At 44.0% G+C, this 16877-nt stretch overlaps 1 protein-coding gene across 2 annotated transcripts in view; it reads right to left on the bottom strand.

Moving 5' to 3' along the window:
- LOC114763812 (tyrosine-protein phosphatase non-receptor type 14-like) overlaps nt 1-16431 on the bottom strand; it is a 35511-nt gene extending 19080 nt beyond the window's left edge. For both annotated transcript variants that reach the window (XR_003742386.1, XM_028953597.1), the window contains exons 1-3: nt 16135-16431; nt 4700-5027; nt 1221-1390 (exon numbers count right to left, since the gene is read on the bottom strand). Coding sequence is in view for 1 of the 2 variants with exons in the window: in XM_028953597.1 (XP_028809430.1) it covers nt 1221-1390; nt 4700-4870 (341 nt within the window). In the remaining variant the exon portion in view is untranslated. The remainder of the gene's footprint in view (nt 1-1220; nt 1391-4699; nt 5028-16134) is intronic.
- Nucleotides 16432-16877: the final 446 nt, after the last annotated feature.

Raw genomic sequence — 16877 nt, 5'->3', positions numbered from 1 at the left:
GCTGCCCGTCTCCTTACATCAGAGAGGGGGGAGAGAACTTCACGGCGACGTCCTGTTCCTTCAGTCCCGCCCTCCCCCACTCTCCTTCCGTCTCTCTGCCGTCTGCCCTCCTCCAGTCACACTTCTATCTATTTATTTATACAGAATCCAGAGGGACGGCTGTGACCTTACACCAGTGAACAAGCCCCGCGTTTCCAAGGCAGTTCTGCACTTAAAAATGCCCGAATGTATGGGTTCTACCGGGCTGTCGCCGATCTCTACTTAAACAGGTTCTGGTTTCATTCGCCTGTGTGCATCTGACCTGACCGATTTCACATCGATGTCAACAAACAGACAAAGACACTCCCAACTCCTCCCGAGCACAGGCTGCACAAAAAAACCCCACAAACAAGTGACACACTAACCATTGATTCGGGTGTGTATCAATTTAACGACTTCAGAGTCCCGGTGAAAATGTGCTCTTTCTCATGGGGCTGTGGTGGCCTACCCGGTAAGGAGGCGGACTCGTAAGCGAAGGGTTGCGGGTCCAAATCCCAAACCACCAAGGTGTCACTAAAGTCCCCTTCAGCAAGGCACCGTCCCCGTACACCTTTCATGGCTGGCCACTGCTCACCATAGGTGATGGGTTTAATGCACAGGACACATTTCAGTGTTCCAGGCTGGCTCACAGTGACCTTCACTTTTCTGATGGTCGAATTACTGATGGTAATCATTTCCTGTCTGGGGCCTTCTTTGAACTTCAACTCATCAGCACTGGCATTCCAGCAATGATACCCACAAAACAATGAGATGAACTTTTGAACACGTGGCTGAAAATGAAATGCTAGAAAGTAGGAAAGAACAATATTGGTGTTCAGAATATCACTCATTCAGTTCTAGTGTCCAAAGCACACTCCAGATTAATAATACGTACACACACGTCAAAAATCAGCATGTAATGATGCGTAGTGAGTCGCACAGTAAACCGCTCACCACCACTGCACTTTATGGCTCAAAATTTGACTTTTGGTATTTCGTTGTGCTAAAGTTATGGATCGTAACAGCTACTCCACTTTTCCAACTGTAACCTACATGAGATATTGTACGCTATTATAATAACTCATTGCTTGATCGACCCATGAACATATTCACTTAGATCAGGTGGTCCTCTGTTTGGTTGCAGCATCATGTTGCAGGGGGTACTATAGCAAAGCCAAGTCAAATTGTTACTGTGCTGGTACCTGGTCGCTTCGTCCTCCAGACGGGACACGCTGGGCACGTAGAACATCACCCCGAAAAAGAGTAGGGGCTCAATGCCAAACTTGTCCAGCTGCTTCTTGATTGGTTTCTCGAGTTCGACCCACCGGTGCACCTGGGCCTTTGTGTGGAACCATAGCCCAAAGTAGTGAGTCTGCAGATAAGAGAGAGGGGAGAGGATTTAGAATCTAATGTGCTTGCAACATTCTTTGTAAAAAAAAAAAAAAAAAGTTTAAAAAAGTACAAAATTAAACAGTGCTTTTAACATTTATTTTGAGAAAAAAGGTGACGCGCGCGCGATTCATTTCTTCATTCGCCCCAACAATTTAGACAGATGTCTGCTGGGAACTGTGGGCTGAGAGTACAGTAAGCCAAAATTCATTTCATTTGTTGACCTGGGCCAATCCCATATGGCGCACACACACACAGACATGCATGAACATGTCCACACACACACACACACACACATACACACAGGCTGCGCAAAATACACATTTAACACCCATTTAATACACATTAACACACATTTAACACAAGGGTATACATAACACAACACATGCTCAATCCCATGTTGGCCTTTCATGCTTTTCCTTGTGATAAACAGATATCGGGTTCCCCTCCACCACCAGTTAGATGTTGTCGTGTTTCTCGCCCAACAGTGGGCTGCCCAGCTATAACATTGATCAGTTGATCAAAGGTACAATATCTAACATCTAGAGGTAGGCTGCAGGCTATTTTAGAAACACATAATGAAAGCATTGTACGAATACCACATTCCATTTCCGCTCACAGGTCCTACAAAACGCTACACAAACGTGGAACTTTTCGCGTTTAAATAGCAAAATTTGACTTTGCTGTTATCATTTAAAAACCAAGTTAGTAATTTGAATCTATGTGTATTAGTATTCAAAATTTGAGTTAAATTGTTGCTATTTGTATTTGTAACATGCACAATCCAGCTAAGATTGCAAAAGTGGTTCCTGAGTGGCGGAATGCTGTGTAAACGTGAACACTTGTGTGTTCCGAAGCCAAAAGCCTCACTCGCAGCTCCATTAAAGCCCTGACACACTCTAGCTATCTGGCAAACGTTGGTGCAACACATCTGGTCGGGGGTTTCACACTGGGTGTAAGACGAGAGTTAATCGACCGTTGGCTGCATTCCGACCCCCGTGGTGCCAATATACTCCGGGACGCAGTCCGGAAAATCAACTAAGGGATAAACATCTTTTGAGATAACCGAACGAATTACGTGGGAACAATTTTCACTTGGGCAAAAGCACTTACTGCCGGCTTTGTGCTGGTGTTAGTGTCGCGTTACTGGCATTACCCAAAAACCCCGAGGTGTCTCAGGCCAACAGAACCCATTAGCAGCCGGGCCAGTCACAGAGCTTGGCTCGGGTAGCGATACTGTATACAAACCTCTTCCCTTTTAGGGCTCTGTTAACTCGTAAGATCACATCCCAAACATCAAGCGAAGAGTAATAAAGCGCTGGAAAACATGGAGAGCCCAAGGTCTCCGGCTACGTGCAAATCCCACACCCAGGTAAGGAAGGAGGGCACAGTCCTGGACTGTGTACATTTCCCAGGAATCCTTTCAGCCGAGGAGTCCTTCACCGGGGGGCCGGGCGCCTGGCCGCCAATATTTATGACATCTCCGACAGTCGAGATATTTCACGACATTGTGTGACTACACAGACCTCTGGGGAACTGCCCGCCATTGCACCAGAGTTGCGTCAGAGCGGGAGCGTACGAAACCCCGCATAACATACCAGCCTTCAAACAAACAAAAAAACCCCATACTGACAATAGCGAGCGCACACTGTGCTAAGCCAGACTGCTGTAGCGCGAGTAGCTGCAGCCATGCCGCAGTTTCGAGCATCAAAGTGGGTGGTATAAAAACCAATTTGGGAAACGGCGCTGAAGCCTCCCTTGATGTGCACGCTGAGAGGGAGGGCCAGAGACCACGCCACACACGTAGCGGGTTTAATGGGTTTACAGCACACGCGCTGACATCACGCAGCAATGAAATGATACTGCGGGGTACATTAGACTCTTTTACAGCTGTACATGTCCATTTAGATTAGAAATAGTTTATATCCTTGAGGCTTGTGCACGAGTTAAGGGTGAGAAAATAGAACTACTTTGGAATTACTTTTTTTAATTGGGCAGACTAATGAGCTTAAGAGTCCTCATATCTGGATTGAATGACTTCAAAGAAAACATTCAAGTGAAAGCTTACCAACACACTGTCGTAATGTGTTGTAATGTCTTGGTATCATGACTGTAACTTGGAATTTTAATTAAGGACATGACATGGAGACCTTAAGACCAACTCAACCAAAATGGTCGATCGTACATTCGTACATTGTTTTGTACTGTTGTGCTTGAGAGACACCAACGGTTGGAAACAAATTCCTTCTATGTGTTGACTCACTTACTTAACCAGATTCTGATAATAAAGCACAGGTCCGGTAAGTGCATTCTCTGATACTTGGTGTACGAAATGTTTCAAGAAAAAAAAAAAAACAAGATCCATTTTCAGTCTACCATTGGGTTTCAATTGCACTCTCCTCCAGGCATAACATGTTCCTCAGACTGCTGAACATTCAGAGCCAAGACCTAGGATGCTCAAGTTACAACACTCTGAGTTCAGAGTGCTAATAAAATAAGGGCAAAAGGTGATGTGTGACTTTTAACTAGCCATGAAGGCTAATTTAAGGGAGGGGTAGAGAGTGGCGGAGGACAGCCTGGCTCCTTCCCCCAGCCAAAGCGAGACGCGGGGTGGCGGCATGCTTCGTTAACACGAAACAAAGGTGCCACTGGTTACACCAGAGCCTACATGTGGCTCTCAGAAGGAGGCGGTGGCCTCAGAATATACAAAAGGATAACAGGAAAGAGTGAGGGTACAACTGGCTGATTAAGGGCGAATCTTTAAAAACGCTTCCATTTAGAGCCATTTCTCTCATTAACTATTGACCATAGCACCGTGATTTCAAATGTGAAGCTAAAAGGGAGATTACGAAAGGACACAAGAATATATTACCATATCAAATCCCTGCATAATTTGGCATGGAATTAAATATGATGACAAAATACTATTTAAATATGATTTCAATACTGTTTAAAAACGTATAAAACCATCCACCGGTATTGCATTTTTTTGCCTAGAACACATTAAAGCTTGTTGTAATCAAGCCAGATCTGGTAAATCCTGAATCATTAGGGGCAGGAATTGCAAATATAAGACAACCCTTCTTTTTTGTGACTAATGAAAACACTCATTGCAACATAGTATGTTAGGTGCTTTCTAATTGTATTGCATTTTATGTCTAGCCTGTCATTAATATTTTTAGAAAACATTAACGCTCTTCTGTAAAAGAGAGTTGAAACATTAGGAGTGAGAATTGCGCATACAAAAAAAAAAATCAATCAATACTGGATGTCAGTGTATCAATAACCTCACCTCTCGGAGCTCCAGTCTCTGGGCCACGGCCTCCAAACACTCCTGGCCAGTGCTCTCCACTGATAGCGTGCATTCGATCACATTGGTGTCCAGCAGGCGGATCCGTGTAACGAAGTAGTTCTTGCTCAGGACGTAGCGGCGTGTCCGCCGCAGCTTTATCCGGAACGGCATGGTGCTGGTAGCACCCCTGCCCAGCCAGGTGTTAGGGGTCAGGGGTCAGGAGTGAGGGAGTCGGTCTCCCGGACCTCGCGATGCCGCAACCCCGGCGGAAGAAGTGCAGCCTGGGAAAGGGCTGTCCCATTCCCAGATGAGCTGAAGATGCCAGACTCTGCAAACAGAGGAAATCGTACAGGCGTCAGGATTCAACAGAGATATACGTGATCAATTTTTGCGTGTCATTTGGGTGACTCGGGGCACTTTCACACCTACAGGCTTTAGAGAGCTTGAATCGTCCTGTGTAAATACCGTAATCGGAATAAAATCAACACAAGCGCACCAACACAACCGCATTTGAATCAAATGGCGAACTCTGGTGCGGTCCGCCTGGTGAGAACACGTACCGAACCAAAACAGGACCAAATGCTATCACATGATTTGAGAAGAGAGAATTATGGGTACATTTCAATGTCGTTCTCCCGCGAACCCCTGTGATGTTTTGTTATGCGCCTTTGGCGACTCCAGTACATCAGCATTTTGTTTTAAATACATTGAATCCTTTATTATCACTATACAAGTACCGCAAGATAACGTTTGGAGCAAACCGGGGTTTTCAACAAAGATAAATAGATAAATATAAAGTAAATATAAAGCGACTGGAATACTTACTATTTAAAAGTGAGCAGTGGGTTAAAGTGTAGTTAAGATGATGATTAATCAAAAAAAGAAAAGAAAAAGTAAAAGTAAAGCAGTTTTTTTTTTCAAAAGACGCTACATTTTCAACATGGTAAATGCACGTAATATGATATAAAATCAGCCAACCCACGTAAAATTTACTCCAATTTCACTTCCAAAACACTTTTGTTTACTTCTGTTGTTCCCGCGGCGATACACCTGACCAATCAGATGTATCACTGATTCGAACCAAGACAAACGAACTATGGTGGGAAAGTGCTCCTAAACTCCCTCGTAGCAGCAGTACAATTAATTATTATTGATCTATTGCTGAGGTGCCATTTTAGATTCTGTTCTTTTATGCGTATGTTTATGTACCTTGAAGAACAAGCGTTTGTAACGGCAAATAAAAGTGGGAAACCCTTCTGGCTGATACGTAAGCACATTCACATCACTTCGTGTTCACGCGAACATCAACCAGGAGCTCCTCAAAGATCCTCTCAAGCAAGAGAGGATCAGAAAAAAGCCCGGTGAAAATATTGCATTGGCTGTTCGAAATGACATGTTCACAAAACTGGAGTTCCCGTGTAAAAACGGACCTGCGGAATACAGGTAAACGAGTCGGTCTGAGTCGGAGGATTGGTAGCCTGCTCTACGATTAAAAGCGACTTCAGCCGACGGCCTTCGGATAACAAGCTGGGCTTGAACCATGGATCAAATAAAACTGTAAAAAGGTGATGATGACCAAAACCAGTGCAAGGTGTTCAAAGCAAGGGTTCAAATACCAAGCCGTGGCTCGTATCCCAAAGCACCCCAAGGCTATGTTCTTCAAACCTTTTCGAACGCACCGACAAGCTTCGTCTTCAAAGTGCTGAAAACAGCCATTAACACATCCGCGTTGATTTAGACACTTCACTCGCATTCGGCGGGATAAAAACCTGCCGTGCTTTTTCACTTCCGAAGACACTTTGAAGTTATAGTGTGTGGGGTTTGGGGATCTTTTAAGGCGCTCCCTGCTTGTCAGTGCATTCATGTCTTCCCCTCAGCAGAAACAAGTGCGATTGCTGCACGTCGCGTAAACATATCAGCTGCTCCTAACTTTCATCAGCCCCATCCTTTCATCTTCTCCGCGGGACCCGCGGCCACTTTGAAGTTCTGCACACATATCCAGTTGCTAAAATGAAGGTCTCACAAGCGGCCAATTATGAGCACAAACACCTCTTGCAGTGCCACCGACATGCTAGACAGCAATTAAATCCGACAGCATTCAACCGAGCCCGGCAAAGGCTCGATGCGGCTTCGGGGTGGCGCGGAGCTTCGAACGATCAAATTTGTGTTCGGGGTTTACGGATGTAAACAGATGTAAACAAGCAGGGACTGTTTAAAGTACAGTGAAGGGAGGGGGAAGGACCTTGCACCCTTTGTTGCCGGAATGTATGATTCGGAATTATTACTTGTTGAGACCATTTTTTTTTGGTGCATTTTTGGGATGAAACATCAGGTATCTGCCAATGTTACGTTACGAAAATCTCTATCTCATCAGTGTCTGGTAGTGATTGTTTGCCCTTATACGCTGTTCATGTTAATGCCTTACACACTAAATGGACCCGACGAAGTGATACATATAATCCTCCCAGGGCTCTAGAATGGCCGATGACGCCAGCCACATAGTTCGACAGTGTTTCTCTGGAGCAGAAGCAAGTGTACGATGCCTGATTTAATTAGCAGAGCCACCAAAACACCCCCCCCCCCCCCCCCCCCCCCCCCCCTCCAGGAAGGGGGCTGTAACCCCTCACCAAAAAAAAAAAAAACTAAACAAAGAGAATTCTGAAAGCCCTGGCAGTCCCCAGCGCCGCGGGAGGAATAATGTAAACAAGACTCTGGCCGGAGGAAGAGAAAGGGATAGAGGGATGGAGGGCGGGAGGAGGGAGGAGCAAACACACACACACACACACACACACACACACACACACAGAATGTGTTGCTTCTTGTCTGGGTTGTAGCGGCAGGGTGCTGATAGCCTCTCTGGAATCAGACCAAGATTCCTCTCACCCGGCCTGGAACAACAGAGCACACCTGACTTCTGTATGAGTGAGGGAGAAAACAGCGTCCCAAACAACGCAGGATCCTGTGGCCACACTACTGTTTGCATATAGTTAACACAAAAATACTTTATGGACATAATTGAGTTGGACCAAAGGAATGAATCAATTCTACTACACAGAAATGTAATAATATGCAATGTTCAGACAGCTGTCAGCAGAAATTATACAGTATCAAATTGTATTACATGTGATTCATGAATACAGAAATTAGCATATTGAAATAATTAGATATTTATGCCTGTGATTGTAGCTATTCTGGACTATTCTTTCAACAGTCATTTGACAGCACAGCAATGTGTGATGTCGATTCCTTCTCTCCACGTAATCAGGAATCTGTCTTCCATGCATCGTCCTTCGGGTCGGCAAATCATTGTCAAAACTCACATTCTCAGCGGAGCACAAGATAAGCAGACCTAAACTCGACTGAATGCACAAAGGAAGATGCTCAGGGGTCAGCAGAAGCTCAGGCAACTGGTTACTGAGGCACACAGCTAGCAATTAAGCGCATTGTTTGCTTCAGGCAAAGCGACTCCCAGGCCAACAATAGGCCTGGACAAAACCCTCTATTTCATTTAGAGGTCAAGGTTTTTTTTTTTTTAAACTGTTAAAACATTACTTCAAGGCTGCTAAAATGTTCTTCTGCGGCAGAGTTTATTTCAAGCATGTACAAACAAGTGTATAAATTTGCACTTTATAATTTTGCGGCACAGAAAATGCACGGGTGGTGAGCTTCAGCGAGGAGAAGGGTGACGGAGACGTCTGTTTTTGTCTTCTCCCATGCAGCAAAGGTTTTCCTGGAGCGTCACTGCTGCACTTTCCCTCTCCCACTCCCTTATTCTCCCACTTGGAAAAGTTCCAGTGGGATTTGGAAAGCAGCTGTTCCTCCAAAAGTACGGTCTTAATGCCAGAGGGAGAGCGCCCATCAAAGTAAATAAATGAGTGGACCTCCTCCCATTTAAAGGGCCACCTCTTTAGACTTTAGACCTCTTACGGAATGCTTAATTTTTTGGAATGTTCAAATTTATTTTAAACAAATTTGTCTTAAATGTTATTTATTTTTTTTATTAATTCTTATTTGGCTGGATAGAAACTGGTGGTGTCTTGGTGTTGGTACATTCACATTTATTAAATCAGAAATTTGATAAAGGTGTCAGACCAGTAATTTGTTGACAATTTGCCTGAAGAGAAATTGAACCCTTCAGCTGTGTTATTCCGTAAAATACAATGCCGTTTTAGGGCCACTGATTAAAAAAAAAATAAAATAAAATAATGTATTTCAAGGAGAGAGTCATATAATTACAAGATTAAAGCTGTAATATTACGAGAATAAAGTCGTAACGTTATGAGATGTATTACACGAGTCCATAAGCCATATTGCATTGGGTGATCGATTTTTTGTACTGGGAATCGTGCGCGTTGGAGTTCTTCTGATTCTGGCTCAATCTGGAGAGATGACACGACCTCTTTGAATGGCACATAGCTGTAACCAGCTGCATTCTTCTGCAAGATATTTTAATGGACTGATGCTGTGGGCTATAGTCTTAGCCTTTTATTTTGAAGGATTGTAAACTGCAAGGAAGCGCACTTTTGGAAGTGCGTGGGTAAGGTGAATGAAGTTGTGGCTCCGGCCACCTCATTTCTAACAGTTCCGTGATACCGTTTTATTTCCTCGGTTACATTTCTAAAGGGCCACTGCCTGCAAGATCATTTGCAATTGGTTCTTCCTCCTGCATGAACGATGACTAATGATGACATGGTGCTGAGGTGACATCATATTAATATTTCTTTGTTTGCAAATCCAATACAAAAGTATATTAACTTGAGTCTTTTATGATGATAACAAAGCATGCTCTAAAGTAACAGTATTACTTGTATTACTTATTCTTGTAATATAATGACTTTATTCTCATAATATTCCGACTTTTATCTTGTAATTGTACGACTTCTCAAAATCCATTATTTTTGTATTTTCCATGAGTGGCCCTAAAACGTTGTCGTATGTAACAGAATAACAGAATAATAAGTCAGATTACCTGTCTGGCACATCTGGCAATTTCTGATTAGTAAAACTAAATGCTACTCGGAAGGCCACACATCAGTAAATCACCTTTTAGAGATTTACACCTTTATGCTTCTCCGGGGGAAACATTTCTTTTGTTGTAGATAGTGGTTATCTCATTATGGACACCAAGATTTTTGTTGGAAATGTATATGCTTGATCACTTAAAAGTCTAATTGTTTGGAATGTCATACGCTCTGCATGTTTAGTGTTAAGTGTTTTCATACTAAAGCACTTTGGACCACATTTGTTAAAGTCAGGAAGAAGTTCTGTCAATAATCAATTGTGTCAACTGAAAATGATTTCACTCTATCAACATATTGCACTACCACAATACGATTTCACACAGCATCCTGTTATGTGTTCTGAAAAGTGTAATGAGTACAGCAATTCATAGACAGCAATAGGTCTACAAAAATGTACACATTGGTCAATTTTAAGACAACCACCTTGGTTCAAGTCTAAAATGTCTTAAATCAACCTCAATATAATGCAAATGTGACTGAACTGTCATTTTAAGTGCTGTCTAACTCTCTAACTGTATTAGTTTGCTGCCAACACATTTAACCTGGTCATATTAGACCAATGAAATTACCAAACAGGTCACAATGGACCAAAGAAACTGTTTCTGTTTTGGAAAACTAAAAGGACTGAAACAAATCTCACACGTTAATAGAGTCCAACTCTTTCAGTGATTCATAAAGACAACTGACTCAGGACAAAAAGCTTCTCCATTTCCAAGTTTATCCAAGCACATCACCTTACACCATTTGTGCAGATGTATTGCATGACAGGGTGAAGAGTCCTAACAAGACTGTGAGACAAGATGACACGGCCCCCCTATGGAGAGCAGCATGGGATTTTTGCTGTCTGGACAGTTTGGACAGTGCTAATATGAGTACATTGAAGTTCTTGGCTTTGAGAGTACCAAACATGTCATAATCAAGTCTGCCTTGCAAACAAACATCCTGCCACTATCCGCATCTGTCTGTATATATATATAGACAGATACATATACATTTACATATATACACACACACACACACACACACACACTGCAAATACATTAGGACTGTTAAGATCCGGAGTGCACACACAGTGAGAACCATGACAATTTGGAATGTTACTAGTGTGATAACTCGCCTTACTACACATATTTCTAATTGCACAACCATCACCATTCTGTTAATATTGATAAGACCATCGGTCTTTTCCACAATTAAAAGCACTAAAATGCATGCCTTTTTTGACCTCCAACCCCCAAGACCACAGAAAACCATTTGAAATCTGCATGCAAATAGTACACAGGGGACTGCGGTGCGGACTGAAACATGGCCCTCTGCATTCTGTTAAACCCAGTCTGACCGTTCAAGATAAAAGCGTGCATGGAAAACAGCATTAAGGACCCGCAATCAAAATACTCCACTTTCTTCTGTCTTTTCTTTGTCTTTCTTATCACGTTTTGCCAGTTGGAAAACCCAAGGCCTTGTGGGAGAAGGTCAGTGTGGAGTGAAAACAGCGAGGGTGGTGATACTCCCATAGGTCTACATTTTTCCATGCTTGATAACCCCTCGCAAACACAGACTGAACTTCTATTCAAACAAATCCTCCAAAGACAAATAAAAAGCATGTTATTATGACCCAGCATAACCACAGACCGCAGACATACTGCGCATACACAAAGAATCACCACAAAATGGGCAATAGGAATTATATCAGCCACTCAGAACCAAAACCTACCCACACACATCTGTGTCTGGAAAAATTTGTATTTACAGGCTAGCTGTGACTAAGATATTCCTAGACATTTCAACAACCTTTTCAGTAAGGTTGGACTGGACCATAAAAAAAAACATGATTTAAAAAAAAAATAATTAAAGTAACACTATGTAAGAGTTACTTCATTAGAATCCTGAATCCCTGTCTGGAATGTAAAAGTGGATTTCCTCCTTGCAGATGAATGCTGACTTGGCAGATAAAAAAATCTAAATACAAGTAGACACATAGATACAATTTTGCTTTAAAATACCCTAAATACCATAACATCATATAATTAAACAATCGCTTATAATACTAGCCACAAACACCTGGACTGTTATAAAAAACACCACACATATAAATGTACACTACCAGTCATGTTAGCAGATTAAAATGACTAAAAGCCTGTGCTATACTCGCCACATATATGCACATATATAGACTGATAGATAGATTGATAGATAGATAGTAGTGGCCTAGTGGGTATCACAATCGCCTATGAACTAGGAAACCCAGGTTCAAATCCAACTTACTACCATCGTGTCCCTGAGCAAGACACTTAACACTTAGTTGCTCCAGGGGGGGACTGTCCCTGTAACTACTGATTGTAAGTCCCTCTGAAATAAGGGTGTCTGATAAATGCTGTAAATGTAAATCAAAAGCCACTTCGTGAGATGCTCATTTATATGAGTGAATGATCAAAAAAGTGCTCAGCATGAACCTTCAGGACTAAATCAGATTCAGATTGTAATTCATTTTGGTCTTTGTGCACTGCCGCATGCGTTTAAGCAGTATTATGCAATATCACACGAGTCCAAACATGGCCATCGGTATATGTCAACCTCAAATATTCTACTAAAGGTTTTTTTCAATATGGTTTTTGTTGCTAAGCAAAGTGAGCAGCAGTCTTGTGACTGTCACATGCTTGTTACTTTCCATTGCAACCATAAAAGCAGATTTATAGAGATGCAGTCATGATACAGTGCAGTTGCAAAACAAGGCCACCGCTCGCGGCGCTACAGCGGCGTAATTACGTCTGCGTACGGGATTCACAGACCGCGCCGGTGAGACAGAAGGGTGTTTTGAATCTGTCTGTCACCAGACTGTGTGCAACCAATAATCCAGGAGAGCTGTAGGCTGACGGGCGGCGGCAACACCTGCCTGATGCCTGGGAAGAGCAGCGCAAGTCAAAACACATCGCTGGCTGTGTTGCCGTTCCAAGTATGTGTGTTCAGATAAAGTGTCAGATAAGATTAAAGGGTGCCCCCCCCCCGGCCCCCTCCCCCACCCCTAATATTCCCTCGATCCATACAACCCACTTGTCTACGAAGCTGAACTTTGGTAAATACTCGACTTTTTTTTTTTTTTTTAAACATCGCATTTCACTTAGCCTACACAAAACTGTGAAAAATACCTAGCATGCTGGAACAAGACGGTCCTGTAGGATCTGGCTTGCTCTGGTTTTTGTCTTATGGTGTCCTGCCCAATAGTTTCCTATTGTGCTCGCTAAAAGTCTTGCTCTCTGCAAGAGCGGTGTTTTGCCAGGTCACACTGCAAACGGACTACGCTATGAAAAAAAAAAAGTTGGAAAAACTTAAAGGCAAGTGGCTGCGATTTATAAGCTCCCCATGTAGTTGTGGCATGGGCGTGAAGTTGACAGTGTTTTTAAAGTGTATTTCAAACTGAAAAAAAAATTGTTAATTTGACACCTTTTAAAAATTGATAGGTCACTAGTCTTTTTGCATTGAGTCTACTAGATGTGTGAACCCTCACTGGTCTCACGATTTGATTAGATTCTGATTATCAATACCTTGATATTAATGTATTCCCATTAATTACTTGCATTGTCAAATGATGTTTTCAAATACAAGTTGCTACAATGAGCCGTTCAGTCCACGCTCACCAGTCGTAACAGTCGTATATACAGGTAGTTCTCCTTTATTTGCACGCATCACTACGCTGTGGGTGGTCCTGATGCAGATCGACTCTCCACCAATCAGAGGAAGCAGACGGGTTCAAGCTCCTGTGGTCCCTTCATTATTTCATTTTGTAAGCATAATATATAGAGAGCGTGACGGAAACCCCAGCAGCGGTGTGAGATTCTCTTTCTTTCCGACGGGCCCCCTTTCTCCGCATCCGAGTTTCCTCCACTACACACCAACCCAGACCCGTTACAACCTGAAGCCACAAACAGCAGAAAAATGCCTGGTGGGCGTGGACTGAACACAGACTGTTGTTCTGCTCATTGGAGAAACTCGAAGGCCGCTTTCAGCCCGAACATTGCAGCGCTGCTGGGAAGACCATAATGTGGTGTTGTAGATCTCTGGACACTCAGAGACTGTTACCATCAGCGTTTCCTCCACTCCCACTTCGTGTGTGTGTTTCGAAGTGGCAGAAAAAAAACGCTTTCATTCTATTGGTCGCGTGAAAATACGCCACGGCGCACAGCCAGAAAAACCAAGCAACCTAATTATGATATAATCAATAATGTTTTGCGCTGCATCGATGCAGAATCTGCCAACGAGTGCATCGCGATGCATCCATTTAATTAACATTTTTTCAACAAAAAATTAAATCTTGGAATCCTGGAGGGTCTGCATGATAAAATTTGAACAAGCGTGGTGTTAATTAAATATTGTCTGGCAATATTTTTAACTAAAATTTGATATAATCACTTGCATCATACAAATACCTGGTATTTCACTGGCCTTCACTGACAGAAAGTAGGATTGCCCAGATGTTGTTTTATCTGATATATACGGTTATTTCGCGTGACCAATAGAATCTAGGCGGACAAGTGTTTTTTCTGCCACTTCGAAACACACATGAATTGGGAATGGAGGAAAAGCTGATGATACGTCTACCGTCTATGGTTCAATTTAGATCGTACTATGAATTTTGCACCATATCACACAGCCTGTGTTCCTGTGTTCCGCCCCCTATAGTATCGAAAATAGTATCGAGTACCATCGGAATTGGTATCGGAATCAAGTTTGATATGGTGAAGAGCCTAGATTAATGTACCATATCCTAGACCATGGGTGGAATTAGAATAACTTGTTTATATGAGTTATATGTGTTCTTTGTGTATTTACTGTTGTATTGTATTGAACTGTACTGTATTTTTCTTAGTCTAGCACCTAACAATCTCTGAGCATGCTCTTCACTGACAAGTCTAAGCCTTATCAGGGCTCTTAGTTTGTAAACTCGATATTCTATAGAAATCGAACGAGAATTGCTGGTGTCTTCCTCTTGTAAGTCGCTTTGGATAAAAGCGTCTGCTAAATAAAGTAAAGTAAAGTAAAGTACTGAAATTGCTAAAATAAATGACATTTAGAGTCATCACCACCTCTAGTGTACATACCTTTGAAACCCTTGTCGACACAGCGAGAGGCACACACAAAAGGTCAGAGGTCACGTCACTAACAGTAGTTTAATAGTCGTTCTGTATCAATAAAAAAAAAAAAGACCACTGTTCATCGTTCCGTCACACGAACAGGAGCACATCAGCTTCGGATGGTTCCTCTAATGTTCGCCACCGCGTGACATTTGACAGCCGCCCGACGCCTCCTCTGCCCCCGCCCTCTCACTGTAAACTACCGGCCGCACAGCAGGCCTGTAAAAGCCGGAATGCGCCCCTTTCTTTCCTTCTTCCCATTCTTTCTTTCTCTCTTTCTTTCTTTCCTTCCTTTTTTTTCCTTTCTCCCTCCAGAAAAACAGATGTGGCGAGCTGAGGAAAGCTGCCGACTGGCTGCCAAGCGCCCATCAATCACCCAGAATGCAATTCAGCACAGAGCGCAGCGAGGACGGAGCGGACCTCTCCGCATCTCGGAGGGTTTAACCCCGCACGTTCTCACAACGGTGTGGCAACGTGTCACATCGCCCCGACGGCGCCGTGTTCCACAGCAGCCCAGCACACACCACAGAGTCCCGGGTTCAAACCCCGCCCACTACCATCGTGTCCCTGAGCAAGACCCTTCGCCCTGAGCGTCTCCGGGGGGGGGACTGTCCCCGTAACTACTGACCGTAAGTCGCTCAGATGTAAACGCTGTAAATGAGCACTGAGCCTGAGCCCGGGCCGAGTGGAATTTCGGCGAACGCCGCTGAGGTTACCAGATGTGGGATGTCCCCCGCCGTCCTGTTCAGTTCCTGGACCGCGGAGGCGCGAGGTTGCGAGTCTCAACAAATCCCCTCCGCACACCAGTCTAAACAAGGCCAGCCGGAGGACAGAATCGGTGTCACGGAGGTCTAAATGACAAACAGGGGGCGAGGGTGACGGAGCGGCCTCTCCGGCTCCAGATGTTCGGGAGAGATCCGTCACCGGGGCCACCGCCGTGCAGGACGTCCCCCTGTCCTGCGGCGTTATCGGCTGTGGCTCAATGGAAGTTCTAAGCTAAGCCTGGAGCACAGGGGTAAGAAAGGAAGAAAGAAAAGTCCGGAAAACGAAGGAAAGTTATGATGCCAAAATATAATAATTAGTAAGCCCGCACTGGCTGGCACTTGTGTAAGTAACGAGCCACCAGTAAAAGGAAGAAGAAGAACAGAGATGTGCGTTTCTACGTCGGGCCCGCGCTGCATCACAAACATTAAACGGCGACATTTTTGCAAAGTCTGAGGCGAAGAGCGGGACAGGACGGGACGGGACAGGAACGAGGCGAGAGAGCCCGAGGAAAGTCACCCACCGTCGGCGCCGTCACATGCCGGCCTCCCCACGGAAGGTCTCCACAGGCTCCGCGAACTAGTCGGTAATCCGCGGACGAGTCCCGTCCCCCCGCGCCATGGAGCGGAGTCCCGGGTCCCGTGACGTCCCTTCCGAAAGATGCGGAGGAGGATCCTCCGGCGTCTCCCTTCTTCTTTTTCCGGGCTGGGGAGCGAGAAGCGCACGGCGGCTCTCCCGGCCGCGGACCCGCCAATCCGCTGCGCGTCCCTGAGAATGCGCGCACACGGCGCGCCGCCGAGGCTCGGGGACGCGCGGCGGCGGCGGAGGAGGAAGAGGAGGAAGAGGAGGAGGAGGCCCGGCCCTCCTGACATCAGACCGGAGGAATGCGGGGAATGCGGGGCTGAGACCGCACTTCAGATATATTATATATATTATTCATTTATACATCGTCCTTCATTCAGCATTACACATTCATTAAATTGGCAAATAAATTAAAGTTACTGTGTCAAATTGTATTCGTTTTCCATTCAGAAACATAACCTGGGACTAAAAATCATGTTTTTTTTTTTATGTACTGCAATATTGATTATCAATAATAATGATCAAGAATCACTGTTACTGTCCCCAATGTGAATGGTAAACACTATTTTATTATAATAGTTAATAACACTGTATTTTATTTTCAAGAAATAAAACCATACTTAAGTTCATTTTTAATGGTGCCAATTTCAGAAAACATTTATTAGCTGAGTAACTATTGGCTGT

This window comes from Denticeps clupeoides, chromosome 14 (assembly GCF_900700375.1).
Source record: "Denticeps clupeoides chromosome 14, fDenClu1.1, whole genome shotgun sequence".
Lineage (NCBI taxonomy): Eukaryota > Metazoa > Chordata > Actinopteri > Clupeiformes > Denticipitidae > Denticeps > Denticeps clupeoides.
Note: the sequence above shows the minus strand (reverse complement) of the source record. Positions and strands in the feature narration are given on the sequence as shown.